The sequence below is a fragment of the Lonchura striata genome, chromosome 34 (genome assembly GCF_050655825.1).
Source record: "Lonchura striata isolate lonStrDom1 chromosome 34, ASM5065582v1, whole genome shotgun sequence".
NCBI lineage: Eukaryota > Metazoa > Chordata > Aves > Passeriformes > Estrildidae > Lonchura > Lonchura striata.
In genome coordinates, this window is record NC_140736.1 from 5,082,936 (window position 1) to 5,102,960 (window position 20,025).

The 20,025-nt window shown below is 60.9% G+C and overlaps 1 protein-coding gene across 1 annotated transcript in view; it reads left to right on the forward strand.

The window, feature by feature from the left end:
- The window catches only part of LTBP4 (latent transforming growth factor beta binding protein 4), a 53,664-nt gene that overhangs the window by 20,986 nt on the left and 12,653 nt on the right, over positions 1 to 20,025 (forward strand). Inside the window, 15 exon segments of the mRNA XM_085564734.1 lie at positions 517 to 586; positions 2,313 to 2,438; positions 5,062 to 5,187; positions 5,790 to 5,915; positions 6,968 to 7,087; positions 8,666 to 8,791; positions 8,875 to 9,000; positions 10,137 to 10,544; positions 10,546 to 10,677; positions 11,897 to 12,028; positions 13,887 to 14,018; positions 14,671 to 14,796; positions 17,299 to 18,141; positions 18,143 to 18,319; positions 18,721 to 18,789. Of these exon segments, the coding sequence (XP_085420860.1) occupies positions 517 to 586; positions 2,313 to 2,438; positions 5,062 to 5,187; positions 5,790 to 5,915; positions 6,968 to 7,087; positions 8,666 to 8,791; positions 8,875 to 9,000; positions 10,137 to 10,544; positions 10,546 to 10,677; positions 11,897 to 12,028; positions 13,887 to 14,018; positions 14,671 to 14,796; positions 17,299 to 18,141; positions 18,143 to 18,319; positions 18,721 to 18,789 (2,839 nt within the window).

Sequence of the window (20,025 nt, forward strand, 5' to 3'; positions counted from 1 at the left end):
AAACCCCCCGAAACCTCCCCCAAAACCCCCCCAAATCCCCCCCAAAACCCCCCCAAAATCCCCCCAAAATCCCCCCAACCCCCCCAAAATCCCCCCAAATCCCCGCCAAAATCCCCCCAAAATTTCCCCAAAATCCCCCAAAATCCCCCCAAAATCCCCCAAAATCCCCCCAAATCCCCCAAAATCCCCCCAAACCCCCCCAAATCCCCCATTTCCCCCCCAAAATCCCCCCAAACCCCCCCAAATCCCCCCCAAAATCCCCCCAAAGCCCCCCCAAACCCCCCAAACCCCCCCAAATCCCCCCCAAAAAATCCCCCCCAAATCCCCCCAAACCCCCTAAAACCCCCAAATCCCCCCAAACCCCCCCAACCCCCCCCAAATCCCCCCCAAAATCCCCCCAAACCCCCCCAAACCCCTCCTAAACCCCCAAAATTTGACCCCTGACCCCCCATTTCCCCCCCAGCCGCGGCGCCCCCCCCGGCCGGGACCCCCCGGCCGCCCCCCCCCGGGCCCGAGGTGATCGTGGTGCCCCGGCCCAGCCCCGATTTTGGGGGGGCCCTGCCCACCCTGCCCCCCCCGGAGCCAGGTGAGGATGGGGAGGGGGTTTGGGGGGATTTGGGGGGATTTGGGGGGATTTTTGGGGGGGTTTGGGGTAATTTGGCGGGATTTTGGGGGGTTTTGGGAGGATTTGGGGGGGATTTTGGGGGGACTTTTGGGGGATTTGGGGGGATTTGGCGGGATTTTTTGGGGGTTTGGGGGGATTTGGGGGGATTTTGGGGGGATTTTTGGGGGGTTTGGGGGCGATTTGGAGGGATTTTGGGGGGTTTGGGGGGATTTTGGGGGGATTTGGGGGGATTTTTGGGGGGTTTGGGGGGATTTGGGGGGATTTGGAGGGATTTTGGGGGGGTTTGGTGGGGATTTGGGGGGGATTTGGGGGGATTTTGGGGGGGATTTTGGGGGGATTTGGGGGGGTTTGGGGGGATTTTTGGGGGGTTTTGGGGGGATTTGGGGGGGATTTGGGGGGATTTTGAGGGGTTTGGGGGGATTTGGGGGGTTTGGGGGGTTTGGGGGGATTTGGGGGGGATTTTTTGGGGGGATTGGGGGGGGATTTGGGGGGATTTTTGGGGGATTTTTGGGGGATTTGGGGGGATTTGGGGGGATTTGGGGGGATTTAGGGGGGGTTTTGGGGGCTCCTGGGGGGGAACTAGGAGGGTCCTGCGGGGGGATTTGGCGGGAGTTTGGGGGGAATTTGGGGCGGGGGGGGTTGTGGGGGTCCCGCGGGTTTGGGGAGACTTATGGGGGATTTGGGGGGATCCCCTCAAATCCCATAAAAATCCCCTAAATTCCCCCCAAAATGCCCCAAAATGCCCCAAATCCCCCAATCCCCACAGTGTCCCCGTGCCAGCGCGACCCTGATTCCGATCCCCAAATCCCCCAAAATCCCCTAAAATTCCCATAAAATCCCCCCAAAATCCCCCCAAAATCCCCCCAAATCCCCTAAATTCCCCCAAAATCGCCCCAAAATCCCCTAAATTCCCCCTAAAATCCCCCAAAATCCCCCCAAATGCCCCAAAATGTCCCAAATTCCCCGATTCCCGCAGTGTCCCCGTGCCAGCGCGACCCTGATCCCGATCCCCAAATCCCCCAAAATCCCTTAAAAATCCCCTAAAATTCCCCATAAAATCCCCCCAAAATCCCCTAAATTCCCCCCAAAACCCCCAAAACCCCCAAAATCCCCCAAAATGCCCAAAATGCCCCAAATTCCCGATTTCCCGCAGTGTCCCCGTGCCGGCGCGACCCTGATCCTGATACCCAAATCCCCCAAAATCCCTTAAAAATCCCCTAAAATTCCCCATAAAATCCCCCAAAATCCCCCAAAATCCCCCCAAATCCCCTAAATTCCCCCAAAATGCCCCAAAATGCCCCAAAATCCCCCAAAATGCCCCAAAATGCCCCAAATCCCCCAATCCCCACAGTGTCCCCGTGCCAGCGCGACCCTGATCCCGATCCCCAAATCCCCCAAAATCCCCTAAAATTCCCATAAAATCCCCCCAAAATCCCCCCAAAATCCCCCAAAATCCCCTAAATTCCCCCAAAATTCCCCCAAATGCCCCAAAATGCCCCAAATTCCCCGATTCCCGCAGTGTCCCCGTGCCAGCGCGACCCTGATCCCGATCCCCAAATCCCCCAAAATCCCTTAAAAATCCCCTAAAATTCCCCATAAAATCCCCCCAAAATCCCCTAAATTCCCCCCAAAACCCCCAAAATCCCCAAAATACCCCAAAATGCCCCAAATCCCCCGATTCCCGCAGTGTCCCCGTGCCAGCGCGACCCCTCCGTGTGCGGCCCCGGGCGCTGCGTGCCCCGGGGGGGAGGGGGCTACACCTGCCTGTGCCGGGGGGGCTTCTGGCTGAGCCCCCAGGGCACGCACTGCGTGGGTGAGTGGGGAGGGGTCCCGAGTGGGATTTGGGGGGTCCCGAGTGGGATTTGGGTGGGATTTGGGGGGGATTTGGGGGGGATTTGGGGGGTTTTGTGGAGGTTTGGGGGGATTTGGGGGGGTTTTGGGGGGCTTCTGGCTGAGCCCCCAGGGCACGCACTGCGTGGGTGAGTGGGGAGGGGTCCCGAGTGGGATTTGGGGGGATTTTGGGGGGATTTGGGGGGTCCCGAGTGGGATTTGGGGGGATTTGGGGTGGTTTGGGGGGATCTGGGGGGGTTTTGGGGGGCTTCTGGCTGAGCCCCCAGGGCACGCACTGCGTGGGTGAGTGGGGAGGGGTCCCCAGTGGGATTTGGGGGGTCCCGGGTGGGATTTGGGGGGTCCTGGGTGGGATTTGGGGGGGGTTTGGGGTGGTTTGGGGGGTCTTAGGGGGGTTTAGGGGGTCTTCTGGCTGAGCCCCCAGGGCACGCACTGCGTGGGTGAGTGGGGAGGGGTCCCGGGTGGGATTTGGGGGGTCCCGGGTAGGATTTGGGGGGATTTTGGGGGGATTTGGGGGGTCCCGCGTGGGATTTGGGCGGTCCTGGGTGGGATTTGGGGGGTCCCGAGTGGGATTTGGGGGGTCCCGAGTGGGATTTGGGGGGTTTTGTGGAGGTTTGGGGGGATCTGGGGGGGTTTTGGGGGGCTTCTGGCTGAGCCCCCAGGGCACGCACTGCGTGGGTGAGTGGGGAGGGGTCCCGGGTGGGATTTGGGGGGTCCTGGGTGGGATTTGGGGGGTCCCGAGTGGGATTTGGGGGGTTTTGTGGAGGTTTGGGGGGATTTTGGGGGGGTTTTGGGGGGCTTCTGGCTCAGCCCCCAGGGCACGCACTGCGTGGGTGAGTGGGGAGGGGTCCCGGGTGGGATTTGGGGGGTCCCGAGTGGGATTTGGGGGATTTTGGGGGGGATTTGGGGGATTTTGGGGTGGTTTTGGGGGGTCCTGGGTGGGATTTGGGGGGTCCCGGGTGGGATTTGGGGGGGATTTGGGGGGTTTTGTGGAGGTTTGGGGGGATTTGGGGGGGTTTTGGGGGGCTTCTGGCTGAGCCCCCAGGGCACGCACTGCGTGGGTGAGTGGGGAGGGGTCCCGAGTGGGATTTGGGGGGGATTTTGGGGGGATTTGGGGGGTCCCGAGTGGGATTTGGGGGGTCCTGAGTGGGATTTGGGGGGTCCTGGGTGGGTTTTGGGGGGGGTTTGGGGTGGTTTGGGGGGATTTTGGGGGGGTTTTGGGGGTCTTCTGCCTGAGCCCCCAGGGCACGCACTGCGTGGGTGAGTGGGGAGGGGTCCCGAGTGGGATTTGGGGGGATTTTGGGGGGATTTGGGGGGTCCTGGGTGGGATTTGGGGGGATTTTGGGGGGATTTGGGGGGATTTTGGGGGGATTTGGGGGGTCCTGGGTGGGATTTGGGGGGTTTTGGGGGGATTTGGGGGGTCCCGGGTGGGATTTGGGGGGATTTTGGGGGGATTTGGGGGGTCCCGGGTGGGATTTGGGGGCTTTTGGGGTGGTTTGGGGGGATCTGGGGCGGTTTTGGGGGGCTTCTGGCTCAGCCCCCAGGGCACGCACTGCGTGGGTGAGTGGGGAGGGGTCCCGAGTGGGATTTGGGGGGATTTTGGGGGGCTTTGGGGGGATTTTGGGGGGATTTGGGGTGGATTTGGGGGGGTTTTGGGGTGGTTTGGGGGGATTTTGGGGGGGTTTTGGGGGGATTTGGGGTGTTGAAGGGTTTGGGGGGATTTTGGGGGGATTTTTTGGGGGATTTTGGGGGGATTTTGGGGGGGTTTTGGGGGGATTTTTGGGGGGATTTTGGGGGGGTTTTGGGGGGATTTTTGGGGGATTTTGGGGGGATTTTGGGGGGATTTTCGGGGGGTTTTGGGGCTCCTGGGAGGATTTGGGGCGGTTCAGGGTCTTTAAAGGGTTCCTGGGCGAGTCCTGGGGGGTTCCTGCTCTACCTGCCCCTCACCTGTGCCCACCTGTGCCCACCTGTGCCCATTGTCTGAACTCACCTGTGCCCACCTGTGCCCCTCACCTGTGCCCATTACCTGAGTTCACCTGAGCTCACCTGTGCCCATCGGTGCCCACCTGTCCCCATTGCCTGAACTCACCTGTCCCCACCTGACCTAACCTGTGCCCACCTGAGCTCACCTGTGCCCACCTGTGCCCATTGTCTGAACTCACCTGTGCCCACCTGTGCCCCTTACCTGTGCCCATTACCTGAGTTCACCTGAGCTCACCTGTGCCCACCTGTGCCCATTTCCTGAGCTCACCTGTGCCCACCTGACCTAACCTGTGCCAACTTGTGCCCACCTGTCCCCATTGCCTGAACTCACCTGTGGCCACCTGAGCTCAGCTGAGCTCACCTGTGCCAACCTGTGCCCACCTGTTCCCATTTCCTGAGCTCACCTGAGCTCACCTGTTCCCACCTGACCTCACCTGTGCCCACCTGTTCCCACCTGAGCTCACCTGTGCCCATTACCTGTGCCCACCCGTGTCCGTTACCTGTGCCCATTTCCTGAGCTCACCTGTGCCCACCTGACCTAACCTGTGCCCACCTGTGGCCACCTGAGCTCACCTGAGCTCACCTGTGCCCACCTGTGCCCGCAGACATCGACGAGTGCCGCCAGGTGCCCCCGCCCTGCTCCCCGGGGCGCTGCGAGAATTCCGTGGGCAGCTTCCGGTGCCTCTGCGGCCCCGGCTTCACCTCCGAGCCCGCGGGCACCGAGTGCCGAGGTCAGCGGCACACCTGGGCACACCTGGGCACACCTGGGCACACCTCAAACCACGCCTGTGCCCCCCAGACCACACCTGGGCACACCTGGGCACACCTGAAACCACACCTGTGCCCCCCAGACCACACCTGGGCACACCTGGGCACACCTGTGCCCCTTAACTGTCCCCATTACCTATGCCCACCTGAGCCCACCTGTCCCCATTACCTGTGCCCATTACCTGTGCCCACCTGTCCCCATTACCTGTGCCAACCTGTGCCCACCTGTGCTCATTACCTGAGCCCACCTGTCCCCATTACCTCTGCCCCTCACCTGAGCCCACCTGTCCCCATTACCTGTGCCAACCTGTGCCCACCTGTGCTCATTACCTGAGCCCACCTGTGCCCACCTGTGCCCCTTACCTGTGCCCCTTACCTGAGCCCACCTGTGCCCACCTGAGCCCACCTGTGCCCACCTGTCCCCATTACCTGTGCCCACCTGTCCCCATTACCTCTGCCCCTCACCTGTGCCCACCTGTGCCCACCTGTCCCCATTACCTCTGCCCCTCACCTGTGCCCACCTGTGCCCATTACCTGTGCCCACCTGTGCCCACCTGTGCCGCAGACATCGACGAGTGCCGCCAGGTGCCGCCGCCCTGCGCCCACGGGCGCTGCGAGAACCGGCCCGGGGGCTACGAGTGCCTCTGCCCGGGGGGGTACCGGGGCCCGGGGGGCGCCCAGCCCTGCCAGGGTGAGCGCCGGGGGGACTGGGGGCACTGGTTTATACTGGGAGGGACTGGGAGGGACTGGGAGGGAACTGGGAGGGACTGGGGGGACTGGTTTATACTGGGAGGGAACTGGGAGGGAACTGGGAGGGACTGGTTTATACTGGGAGGGACTGGGAGGGACTGGGAGGGACTGGGAGGGACTGGGGGGGACTTGGATGGACTCGGAGGGACTGGGAGGGGACTGGGAGGGAACTGGGAGGGACTGGTTTATACTGGGAAGGACTGGGAGGGACTGGGAACAAACTGGGAGGAACTGGGAGGGAACTGGGAGGGGACTGGGGGGGACTGGGAGGGGACTGGGAGGGACTGGTTTATACTGGGAAGGACTGGGAGGGACTGGGAACAAACTGGGAGGAACTGGGAGGGAACTGGGAGGGGACTGGGGGGGACTGGGAGGGGACTGGGAGGGACTGGTTTATACTGGGAGGGACTGGGAGGGACTGGGAGGGAACTGGGAGGGACTGGGGGGGACTGGGAGGGAACTGGGACAAACTGGGAGGGACTGGGGGGAACTGGGAGGGAACTGGGACAAACTGGGAGGGACTGGGGGGGAACTGGGATGGTCACCACGACCTGTGTCACTGTTCTGGGGTCACCATCACCTCTGGTCACTCTTTCGGGGTCACCACGACCTGTGTCACTGTTTCGGGGTCACCATAACCTGTGTCACTCTTTCGGGGTCACCATGACATCTGGTCACTGTTTCGGGGTCACCATAACCTGTGTCACTCTTTCGGGGTCACCATCACCTCTGGTCACTGTTCTGGGGTCACCATAACCTGTGTCACTGTTTCGGGGTCACCATCACCTCTGGTCACTGTGTTTCGGGGTCACCATAACCTGTGTCACTCTTTCGGGGTCACCATGACATCTGGTCACTGTTTCGGGGTCACCATCACCTCTGGTCACTGCTTCGGGGTCACCATCACCTCTGGTCACTGTTATGGGGTCACCATCACCTCTGGTCACTGTTTCGGGGTCACCACGACTTGGGGTCCCCCCGATGTCCCCCCAGACATCGACGAGTGCGAGAACCACCTGGCGTGTCCCGGCCAGGAGTGCGTCAACACCCCGGGCTCCTTCCGGTGCCAGCCCTGCCCCGACGGCTTCCGGCTGCGCCAGGGCCGCTGCGCAGGTACCCGCTGTCACCCGCGTCACCCGTGCCACCCCAGGAACCCCCGCGCGGTCACCGTCACTTGGGGTCACCGTGATCTGGGGTCACCGTGACTTGGGGCCGTCAAGGCTTGGAGGATTTGGAGACCCCATAACTCCTGTGGTCACCACCCTTGGTGTCCCCACGTCCCCCTGGTGTCCCCGATGTCCCCCCAGATGTCACCAAGTTCTTGGGGTCACCTCCCCATGGCCTGACCATGACTTGTGGTCACTCTGTTATGGGGTCAGCATGGTTTGGGGGACTCGGGGACCCCATAACTCCTGTGGCCACCACCCCTGGTGTCCCCATGTCCCCCTGGTGACCCCGATGTCCCCCCAGATGTCACCAAGTGCTCGGGGTCACCTCCCCATGGCCTGACCATGACTTGTGGTCATTCTCTTATGGGGTCAGCATGGTTTGGGGGACTTGGGGACCCCATAACTCCTGTGGCCACCACCCCTGGTGTCCCCATGTCCCCCTGGTGTCCCCAGGTCCCCCCAGATGTCACCAAGTGCTCGGGGTCACCACCCCATGGCCTGACCATGACTTGTGGTCACTCTGTTATGGGGTCACCGTGGCCTGGGGGACTCGAGGACCCCATAACTCCTGTGGCCACCACCCCTGGTGTCCCCAAGTCCCCCCAGATGTCACCAAGTTCTTGGGGTCACCACCCCATGGCCTGACCATGACTTGTGGTCACTCTGTTATGGGGTCACTGTGGTTTGGGGGACTTGAGGACCCCATAACTCCTGTGCCCACCACCCCTGGTGTCCCCATGTCCCCCCCGATGTCACCAAGTGCTCGGGGTCACCACCCCATGGCCTGACCATGACTTGTGGTCACTCTGTTATGGGGTCACCGTAGCCTGGGGGACTTGGGGACCCCATAACTCCTGTGGCCACCACCCCTGGTGTCCCCAAGTCCCCCCAGATGTCACCAAGTTCTTGGGGTCACCACCCCATGGCCTGACCATGACTTGTGGTCACTCTGTTATGGGGTCAGCATGGTTTGGGGGACTCGGGGACCCCATAACTCCTGTGGCCACCACCCCTGGTGTCCCCAGGTCCCCCCAGATGTCCCCAAGTCCCCCCAGATGTCACCAAGTGCTCAGGGTCACCACCCCATGGCCTGACCATGACTTGTGGTCACTCTGTTATGGGGTCACTGTGGTTTGGGGGACTCGAGGACCCCATAACTCCTGTGGTCACCACCCCTGGTGTCCCCATGTACCCCTGGTGTCCCCAAGTGCTCGGGGTCACCACCCCATGGCCTGACCATGACTTGTGGTCACTCTGTTATGGGGTCACCATGGCCTGGGGGACTTGGGGACCCCATAACTCTTGTGGTCACCACCCCTGGTGTCCCCGAGTCCCCCTGGTGTCCCCATGTCCCCCCAGATGTCACCAAGTGCTCGGGGTCACCTCCCCATGGCCTGACCATGACTTGTGGTCACTCTGTTATGGGGTCAGCATGGTTTGGGGGACTCGGGGACCCCATAACTCCTGTGGCCACCACCCCTGGTGTCCTCACGTCCCCCTGGTGACCCCGATGTCCCCCCAGACGTGGACGAGTGCTCGGGGGGCTCCCCCTGCGCCCCCCACGGCCGCTGCCTCAACACCGCCGGCTCCTTCCGCTGCGAGTGCCACCGCGGCTACCGCGCCACCGCCGGCGCCACCGCCTGCCAGGGTGAGCGGGGACCCCCTCGGGGACGTCCCGGCGGTGCCGCCGCGGTGCCACCGCCCCTCGGTGACCTTCTGGTGGCCCCGCAGATGTGAACGAGTGCCTGGAGGGTGACTTCTGCTTCCCGCACGGCGAGTGCGTCAACACGGCCGGCTCCTTCCGCTGCCTCTGCGCCGACGGCTACGCCGGCACCACCGACGGCACCGCCTGCGCCGGTGGGTGACACGCCCGGGGACAGCCGGGGACGGCGTGGTGGCACCTCGGCGGGGTGGTGGCGGTGGTGGGGGTTTGGGGTTGGGGTGGGTTTTGGGGTTTGGGGGGTTGTGCTGGTTGTGGTGTTTGTATCATCTCCAGTCCTGGTGTCCCCAGGGTTGTCCCAGTCCTGGTGTCACCGTCCCAGTCCTGCCCAGTCCTGATGTCACCGTGGTCATCCCAGTCCTGGTGTCACCATCCCAGTCCTGATGTCCCCAGGGTTGTCCCAGTCCCGGTGTCACCATCCCAGTCCTGCCCAGTCCCAGTGTCACCATGGTCATCCCAGTCTCGGTGTCACCATCCCAGTCCTGGTGTCACCATGGTCATCCCAGTCGTGGTGTCACCATCCCAGTCGTGGTGTCACCGTCCCAGTCCCAGTGTCACCATGGTCATCTCAGTCCCGGTGTCACCATCCCAATCCCGGTGTCACCATCCCAGTCCTGCCCAGTCCCAGTGTCACCATGGTCATCCCAGTCCCGGTGTCACCATCCCAGTCCTGGTGTCCCCAGGGTTGTCCCAGTCCCGGTGTCACCATCCCAATCCCGGTGTCACCATCCCAGTCCTGGTGTCACCATCCCAGTCCTGCCCAGTCCTGATGTCACCATGGTCATCCCAATCCCGGTGTCACCATCCCAGTCCTGGTGTCACCATCCCAGTCCCGGTGTCACCACCCCAGTCCCGGTGTCACCATGCCAGTACTGGTGTCCCCAGGGTTGTCCCAGTCGTGGTGTCACCATCCCAGTCCCGGTGTCACCATGCCAGTCCTGGCTTCCCCAGGGTTGTCTCAGTCCTGGTGTCACCGTCCCAGTCCCGGTGTCACCGTGGTCATCCCAGTCCCGGTGTCACCATGCCTATCCCAGTGTCTCCGTGGTCATCCCAACCCCAGATGTGGATGAGTTCCGGCACAGCACAGTTCCGTATCCCAAATCCCAAATTCCAAATTCCAAATCCCAAATCCCAAATCCCAAATCCCAAATCCCAAATCCCAGACGTGGACGAGTGCCAGCGTGGGGCCGTCTGCACCGGCGGGTTCCATACCCCATATCCTGAATCCCAAATCCCAAATCCCAAACCCCAAATCCCAAATCCCAAATCCCAGACGTGGACGAGTGCCAGCGCGGGGCCGTCTGTGCCGGCGGGTTCCATACCCCAAATCCCAAATCCCAAATCCCAAATCCCAAATCCCAGACGTGGACGAGTGCCAGCGCGGGGCCGTCTGCACCGGCGGGTTCCATATCCCAAATCCCAAATCCCAAATCCCAATCCCATACCCCAAATCCCAAATCCCAAATCCCAAATCCCAAATCCCAATCCCATACCCCAAATCCCAAATCCCAAATCCCAAATCCCAAATCCCAAATCCCAGACGTGGACGAGTGCCAGCGCGGGGCCGTCTGTGCCGGCGGGTTCCATATCCCAAATCCCAAATCCCAAATCCCAAATCCCAAATCCCAAATCCCAAATCCCAATCCCATACCCCAAATCCCAAATCCCAAATCCCAAATCCCAAATCCCAGACGTGGACGAGTGCCAGCGCGGGGCCGTCTGTGCCGGCGGGCGCTGCCTCAACACCGACGGCTCCTTCCAGTGCCAGTGCCCGGCCGGGTTCCGCACCGACGACGCCAAGGCCGAGTGCCGCGGTCAGCGACCGGCAACGGGCACGGGGATATGGGGTGGGAACGGGGCCGGGATTCGGGATGTGGGGTGGGATTTGGGATATGGGGTGGGAACGGGGCCAGGATTCGGGATATGGGGTGGGGATGTGGGATATGGGGTGGGAACAGGGCCGGGATTTGGGATGTGGGGTGGGGTTGGGGATATGGGGTGAGGATGTGGGATGTGGGGTGGGAACGGGGCCGGGATTCGGGATGTGGGGTGGGGTTGGGGATATGGGGTGGGAACGGGGCCGGGATTCAGGATGTGGGGTGGGGATGGGGATGTGGGGTGGGAACGGGGCCGGGATTTGGGATGTGGGGTGGGAATGTGGGATATGGAGTGGGAATTTGGGATATGGGGTGGGGATGTGGGATATGGGATGGGAATTTGGGCAATGGGGTGGGAGTTTGGGGATGTGGAGAATGGGATGGGAATTTGGGGAATGGGGTGAGTGTGGGGAATGGGGAATGGGGTGGGAATATGGAGGCACCAGGAATCCTCGTAACCCCACGTTCCTACCCCATCCCCATGTCCCCATCCCCATGTCCCCATCCCCATGTCCCCATTCCATGTCCCCATCCCAATGTCCCCATCCCAATGTCCCCATCCCAATGCCCCATTCCATGTCCCCATCCCGATATCCCCATCCCCATGTCCCCATCCCAATGCCCCATTCCATGTCCCCATTCCATGTCCCCATCCCCATGTCCCCATTCCATGTCCCCATCCCCATGTCCCCATCCCAATGCCCCATTCCATGTCCCCATTCCATGTCCCCATCCCCATGTCCTCATCCCAATGTCCCCATCCCAATGTCCCCATCCCAATGCCCCATTCCATGTCCCCATCCCGATATCCCCATCCCCATGTCCCCATCCCAATGCCCCATTCCATGTCCCCATTCCATGTCCCCATCCCCATGTCCCCATCCCAATGTCCCCATCCCCATGTCCCCATCCCAATGCCCCATTCCATGTCCCCATTCCATGTCCCCATCCCCATGTCCCCATTCCATGTCCCCATCCCAATGTCCCCATCCCCATGTCCCCATCCCAATGCCCCATTCCATGTCCCCATTCCATGTCCCCATTCCATGTCCCCATCCCCATGTCCCCATCCCCATGTCCCCATTCCATGTCTCCATTCCATGTCCCCATTCCACGTCCCCATCCCATGTCCCCATCCCGACGTCCCCAACCCCAGACGTGGACGAGTGCCAGGAGTACGGGGCCGGGCTGTGCGGGGCGCAGCGCTGCGAGAACATTCCGGGCTCCTATCGCTGCGTGCCCGAGTGCCAGCCGGGATTCCGGCCCGGAGACGGCGGCGACTGCCTCGGTGAGGGACTGGGATTGGGGTTTGGGATTGGGATTTGGGATATGGGATTGGGATATGGGATATGGGATTGGGATATGGGATTTGGGATATGGGATTGATCCCAAGTGCCAGCCGGGATTCCGGCCCGGAGACGGCGGCGACTGCCTCGGTGAGGGACTGGGATTGGGATTGGGATTTGGGATTGGGATATGGGATTGGGATATGGGATATGGGATTGGGATATGGGATTGATCCCAAGTGCCAGCCGGGATTCCGGTCCGGAGACGGCGGCGACTGCCTCGGTGAGGGATTGGGATTGGGGTTTGGGATTGAGATATAGGATTTTGGATATGGGATATGGGATTGGGATATGGGATTGATCCCAAGTGCCAGCTGGGATTCTGGCCCGGAGACAGAGGCGACTGCCTCGGTGAGGGATTGGGGTTAGGGATTTGGCATTGGGATTGGGATGGAAATCGGGATATGGGTGTATCGGGACTGGGATGGGAACGGGGACATTGGGATTGGGCTGGAAATGGGGATATGAGTGTATCGGGACTGGGATGGGATTGGGAGACCAGATGGGAATGGGGACTGGCATGGGAATGGTGACATCGGGACTGGGATGGACACAGGGACTGGGATGGTCCAGAGGCTGCTCCCAGGTTCTGGATGTCCCCATCCCCATGTCCCCATCCCCATGTCCCCATCCCGATATCCCCATTCCATGTCCCCATTCCATGTCTCCATTCCATGTCCCCATTCCATGTCCCCATCCCGATATCCCCATCCCAATGTCCCCATCCCCATGTCCCCATCCCAATGCCCCATTCCGTGTCCCCATTCCATGTCCCCATCCCCATGTCCCCATTCCCATGTCCCCATTCCATGTCCCCATTCCCATGTCCCCATCCCGATATCCCCATCCCCATGTCCCCATCCCCATGTCCCCATCCCAATGTCCCCATTCCATGTCCCCATCCCGATATCCCCATTCCATGTCCCCATCCCCATGTCCCCATCCCCATGTCTCCATTCCATGTCCCCATCCCCATGTCCCCATTCCATGTCCCCATCCCAATGCCCCATTCCATGTCCCCATTCCATGTCCCCATCCCCATGTCTCCATTCCATGTCCCCATCCCCATGTCCCCATCCCCATGTCCCCATTCCATGTCCCCATTCCCATGTCCCCATCCCCATGTCCCCATTCCATGTCCCCATCCCGATATCCCCATCCCAATGTCCCCATCCCCATGTCCCCATCCCAATGCCCCATTCCGTGTCCCCATTCCATGTCCCCATCCCGATATCCCCATCCCCATGTCCCCATTCCATGTCCCCATCCCAATGCCCCATTCCATGTCCCCATCCCCATGTCCCCATCCCCATGTCCCCATTCCATGTCCCCATTCCATGTCCCCATCCCCATGTCTCCATCCCCATGTCCCCATTCCATGTCCCCATCCCCATGTCTCCATCCCCATGTCCCCATCCCCATGTCCCCATTCCATGTCTCCATTCCATGTCCCCATTCCACGTCCCCATCCCCATGTCCCCATCCCCATGTCCCCATTCCATGTCCCCATCCCCATGTCCCCATCCCCATGTCCCCATTCCATGTCCCCATTCCATGTCCCCATCCCCATGTCTCCATCCCCATGTCCCCATTCCATGTCCCCATCCCCATGTCTCCATCCCCATGTCCCCATCCCCATGTCCCCATTCCATGTCTCCATCCCCATGTCCCCATTCCACGTCCCCATTCCACGTCCCCATCCCCATGTCCCCATCCCCATGTCTCCATTCCATGTCCCCATTCCATGTCCCCATTCCATGTCCCCATTCCATGTCCCCATCCCGACGTCCCCGACCCCAGACGTGGACGAGTGCCAGGAGTACGGGGCCGGGCTGTGCGGGGCGCAGCGCTGCGAGAACATTCCGGGCTCCTATCGCTGCGTGCCCGAGTGCCAGCCGGGATTCCGGCCCGGAGACGGCGGCGACTGCCTCGGTGAGGGGTTGGGATTGGGGTTTGGGATTTGGGATTTGGGATTTGGGATATGGGATTGGGATATGGGATTGGGATATGGGATATGGAATATGGGATATGGAATATGGGATATGGGATATGGAATATGGGATATGGGGTTGGGGTATGGGATATGGGGTTAGGAAATGGGATATGGGATATGGGATATGGGATATGAGATGATATGGGATATGGGATATGGGATATGGGATATGGGATATGGGATATGGGATTTGGGATTTGGGATTAGGATGGGGACTTGGGATATGGGATCAGGATTTGGGATATGGGGACTGGGCTGGGGACACAGGAACTGGGATGGGAATGGGAACGGGGATGGGAATGGGGACATGGGGACAGGAATGGACACAGGGATGGACACAGGGACAGGGATGGACACAGGGATGGACATGGGGACATGGGGACAGGGATGGACATGGAGACACGGGGACATGGGGACAGGGATGGACACGGGGATAGACATGGGGACACAGGGACACAGGGACACGGATGGACATAGGGATGGACATGGGGACATGGGGACTGGGCTGGGGACACAGGGGGACAAAGGCCAGCCCTGGGGGTGGCCAAGGACCTCGGGATGTCCCCAACCCCTCGTCCCACCCCGTGCCAGACGTGGACGAGTGCTCCAACGGGACCCTGTGCGGTGCCCACGCCACCTGCCACAACCTGCCCGGCTCCTTCCAGTGCGCCTGCGACCCCGGCTACGAGACCGCCCGACACGGCCACCACTGCGTGGGTACGGCCACCCACCCTGGGGACACGGCCACCACCCTGGGGACACCCAAATCCCAGTCCCTGTGTCCCCATTCCCATCCCATCCCAATCCCTGCGACCCCGGCACGGCCACCACTGCGTGGGTACGGCCACCCACCCTGGGGACATGGCCACCAACCCTGGGGACACGGCCACCACCCTGGGGACGCGGCCACCACCCTGGGGACATGGCCACCAAACCTGGGGACACGGCCATCCACCCTGGGGACACCCAAATCCCTGTCCCTGTGTCCCCATTCCCACCCCAAATCCCAGATTCCAAATCCCAAACCCCAAACCCCCCAAATCCCCAACCCCAAATCCCCCAAATCCCCAACCCCAACCCCAAACCCCCCAAACCCCCAAATCCCCAACCCCAAATCCCCCAAATCCCCAACCCCAAATCCCCCAAACCCCCCAAACCCCCAAATCCCCAACCCCAACCCCAAACCCCCCAAACCCCAAATCCCCAACCCCAAACCCCAAATCCCCAACCCCAAAACCCCCAAATCCCCCAAACCCCCAAATCCCCAACCCCAAATCCCCCAAACCCCCCAAACCCCCAAATCCCCAACCCCAAATCCCCCAAATCCCCAACCCCAAACCCCCAAACCCCAAATCCCCAACCCCAAACCCCCCAAACCCCAAATCCCCAACCCCAAACCCCCCAAACCCCAAATCCCAAACCCCAAATCCCCCAAATCCCCAACCCCAAATCCCCCAAACCCCCCAAACCCCAAATCCCCAACCCCAAATCCCCCAAATCCCCAACCCCAAATCCCCCAAATCCCCAACCCCAAATCCCCCAAACCCCCCAAACCCCAAATCCCCCAAACCCCAAATCCCAAACCCCAAATCCTCAACCCTAACCCCAAACCCCCCAAACCTCAAATTCCCAACCCCAAAGCCCCCAAATCCCCAACCCCAAATCCCCCAAACCCCCCAAATCCCCAACCCCAAACCCCCCAAACCCCCTAAACGCCAAATCCCCAATCCCAAACCCCCAAATCCCCAACCCCAAATCCCAAATCCCCAACCCCAAACCCCTCAAATCCCCCAAATCCCCAACCCCAAACCCCCAAATCCCCAACCCCAAACCCCAAATCCCCAACCCCAAATCCCCGAAACCCCAAATCCCCAACCCCAAATCCCCCAAACCCCAAATCCCCCAAACACCCCAAATCCCCCAAATCCCCAAATCCCCCAAACCCCAAATCCCCAACCCCAAACACCCCAAATCCCCAACCCCAACCCCAAACCCCCCAAACCCCAAATCCCCAACCCAAACCCCCCAAACCTCAAATTCCCAACCCCAAATTCCCCAAATTCCCAACCCCAAATCCCCCAAATTCCCAACCCCAAACCCCCCAAACCCCCCAAATCCCCAACCCCAAACCCCAAATCCCCAATCCCAAATCCCCCAAATCCCCAACCCCAAACCCCCCAAACCCCCAAATCCCCAACCCCAAACCCCAAATCCCCAACCCCAAACCCCTCAAATCCCCCAAATCCCCAACCCCAAATCCCCCAAATCCCCAACCCCAAACCCCAAATCCCCAACCCCAAATCCACCAAACCTCAAATCCCCAACCCCAAATCCCCCAAACCCCCCAAACCCCCAACCCCAAATCCCCCAAATCCCCAACCCCAAACCCCCCAAATCCCCAACCCCAAACCCCCCAAACCCCAAATCCCAAACCCCAAATCCCCCAAATCCCCAACCCCAAATCCCCCAAACCCCCCAAACGCCAAATCCCCAATCCCAAATCCCCCAAATCCCCAACCCCAAACCCCCCAAACCCCCAAATCCCCAACCCCAAACCCCAAATCCCCAACCCCAAACCCCTCAAATCCCCCAAATCCCCAACCCCAAACCCCCAAATCCCCAACCCCAAACCCCAAATCCCCAACCCCAAATCCCCCAAACCCCAAATCCCCAACCCCAAATCCCCCCAATCCCCAACCCCAAACCCCCCAAATCCCCCAAACCCCAAATCCCCCAAACCCCAAATCCCCAACCCCAAATCCCCCAAACACCCCAAATCCCCCAAACCCCAAATCCCCAACCCCAAACACCCCAAACCCCAAATCCCCAACCCCAAACCCCCAAACCCCAAATCCCCAACCCCAAATCCCCCAAATCCCCCAAATCCCCCAAATCCCCCAAATCCCAAATCCCCAACCCCAAATCCCCCAACCCCAAACCCCCCAAATCCCCAACCCCAACCCCAAACCCCCCAAACCCCCAAATTCCCAACTCCAAACCCCCCAAACCCCAAATCCCCAACCCCAAATCCCCCAAACCCCCCAAACCCCCAAATTCCCAACCCCAAATCCCCCAAATCCCCAACCCCAAACCCCCCAAACCCCAAATCCCCCAAACCCCCCAAACCCCCAAATTCCCAACCCCAAATCCCCCAAATCCCCAACCCCAAACCCCCCAAACCCCAAATCCCCCAAACCCCCCAAACCCCCAACCCCGCAGACGTGGACGAGTGCCAGACGCTCCGCGGGGTTTGCGGGGCCGAGCGCTGCGAGAACGTCGAGGGCTCCTTCCTGTGCCTGTGCCCCGACTCCCGGCAGGAGTTCGACCCCGTCACCGGCCGCTGCGGGGCCCTCCCGACCCCCCAGATCCCCCAAATCCCCCAGGACCCCCAAACCAGACCCCAGCCACCCCAAATCCCCCAGAACCCCCCGAACGCCGACCAAATCCGGCCCCAAATACCCCAAACCAGACCCCAAATACCCCAAACCAGACCCCAAATACCCCAAACCAGACCCCAAACCCCACAAAACCCCCAAACCAGACCCCAAATACCCCAAACCAGACCCCAAACCCCACAAAACCCCCAAACCAGACCCCAAATACCCCAAACCAGACCCCAAACCCCCGAAATCAGACCCCATACCCCCGAAATCAGACCCCAACCCCCCCAAATCAGACCCCAACCCCCCGAAATCAGACCCCATACCCCCGAAATCAGACCCCAACCCCCCCAAATCAGACCCCAAACCCCCGAAATCAGACCCCAAACCCCTCAAATCAGACCCCAACCCCCCCAAATCAGACCCCATACCCCCGAAATCAGACCCCATACCCCCGAAATCAGACCCCAAAGCCCCGAAATCGGACCCCAAATCAGACCCCAACCCCCCGAAATCCCGCCCCACACCCCGCCCGGGGATTTTGGGGTGTCCTCGTGCTTCAGTAGGGCCTGCGGGGTCCTGGCCCCGAACGTCACCCGCCCGCAGTGCTGCTGCACCCTGGGGTGGGCCTGGGGGGCTCAGTGCCCCGGGCAGCCCTGCCCCACACCTGGCACAGGTGAGGGACACCCCAAAAACATTTGGGGTGGGGTTTGGGATCCCTGGGATACCCCAAAAAGCTTTGGGGTGGGATTTAGGGTGGATTTGGGGAATGAGGTGGATTTGGGGTGGATTTAGGGTGGATTTAGGGTGGGCACGGGGGGCTCAGTGCCCCGGGCAGCCCTGCCCCACACCTGGCACAGGTGAGGGACACCCCAAAAACATTTGGGGTGGGATTTGGGACCCCTGGGATACCCCAAAAAGCTTTGGGGTGGGATTTAGGGCGGATTTGGGGAATGAGGTGGATTTGGGGTGGATTTAGGGTGGATTTGGGGTGGGCCTGGGGGGCTCAGTGCCCTGCCCAGCCCTACCCCACACCTGGCACAGGTGAGGGACACCCCAAAAAACCTTGAGGTGGCATTTGGGGTCCATTTGAGGTGGATTTGGGGTGAATTTGGGGCAGATTTGGGACTCCCCAAAAACCGATTGGGGCAGATTCAGGGCGTGGAAAAGACAAAGGGGCTGGGGGGGCCCAAACAGAATTTTGGGGGGGTCCTGGGCAGAATTTTGGGGTCCCTGACCCCCCCATTCCCCCCCCCCCCAGAGGCTCACCTGTCCCTGTGTCCCCATGGGCCTGGCCGTGTCCCCGAGACCCCCCAGGGTCCCCCCACAGGTGAGTCTGGGCCCCCCCAGGTGATTTTTGGGGGGTCCCTGTGATTTTGGGGGTGTCCTTGTGATTTTGGGGGTGCTCCCTGTCACCTTGGGGGTGTCCTTGTGATTTGGGGGTGTCCCTGTGATTTTGGGGGTGTCCTTGTGATTTTGGGGGTGCTCCCTGTCACCTTGGGGGTGTCCCTGTGATTTTGGGGGTGTCCCTGTGATTTTGGGGGTGTTCCCTGTCACCTTGGGGGTGTCCCTGTGATTTTGGGGGTGCTCCCTGTCACCTTGGGGGTGTCCCTGTGATTTTGGGGGTATCCTTGTGATTTTGGGGGTGTTCCCTGTGATTTTAGGGGTGTCCCTGTTATTTTGGGGGCATCCCTGTGATTTTTGGGGTGTCCCTGTGATTTTGGGGGGTCTCTGTCACTTTGGGGTGTCCCTGTGATTTTTGGGGTGTTCCCTGTCACCTTGGGGGTGTCCCTGTGATTTTGGGGGTGTCCTTGTGATTTTGGGAGTGCTCCCTGTCACCTTGGGGGTGTCCCTGTGATTTTGGGGGGGTCTCTGTCACTTTGGGGGTGTCCCTGTGATTTCGGGGGTGTCCTTGTGATTTTGGGGGTGCTCCCTGTCACCTTGGGGGTGTCCCTGTGATTTTGGGGGTGTCCTTGTGATTTTGGGGGGGTCTCTGTCACTTTGGGGGTGTCCCTGTGATTTTGGGGGTGTCCTTGTGATTTTGGGGGTGCTCCCTGTCACCTTGGGGGTGTCCCTGTGATTTTGGGGGTGTCCCTGTGATTTTGGGGGGGTCTCTGTCACTCTGGGGGTGTCACTGTGATTTTGGGGGTGTCCTTGTGATTTTGGTGGTGCTCCCTGTCACCTTGGGGGTGTCCCTGTGATTTTGGGGGTGTCCTTGTGATTTTGGGGGTGTTCCCTGTGATTTTGGGGGTGTCCCTGTTATTTTGGGGGCATCCCTGTGATTTTTGGGGTGTCCTTGTGATTTTGGGGGTGCTCCCTGTCACCTTGGGGGTGTCCCTGTGATTTTGGGGGTGTCTCTGTCACTTTGGGGGTGCTCCCTGTCACCTTGGGGGTGTCCCTGTGATTTTGGGGGTGTCCCTGTGATTTTGGGGGTGTCTCTGTGATTTGTGGGGTGTCTCTGTGATTTTGGGGTCCCCCTGTGATTTTGGGGTGCCCCCAGACGTGGACGAGTGCTCGCTGTTCGGGCCCGCGCTCTGCCGGGGGGTCCCTGTCACTTTGGGGGCGT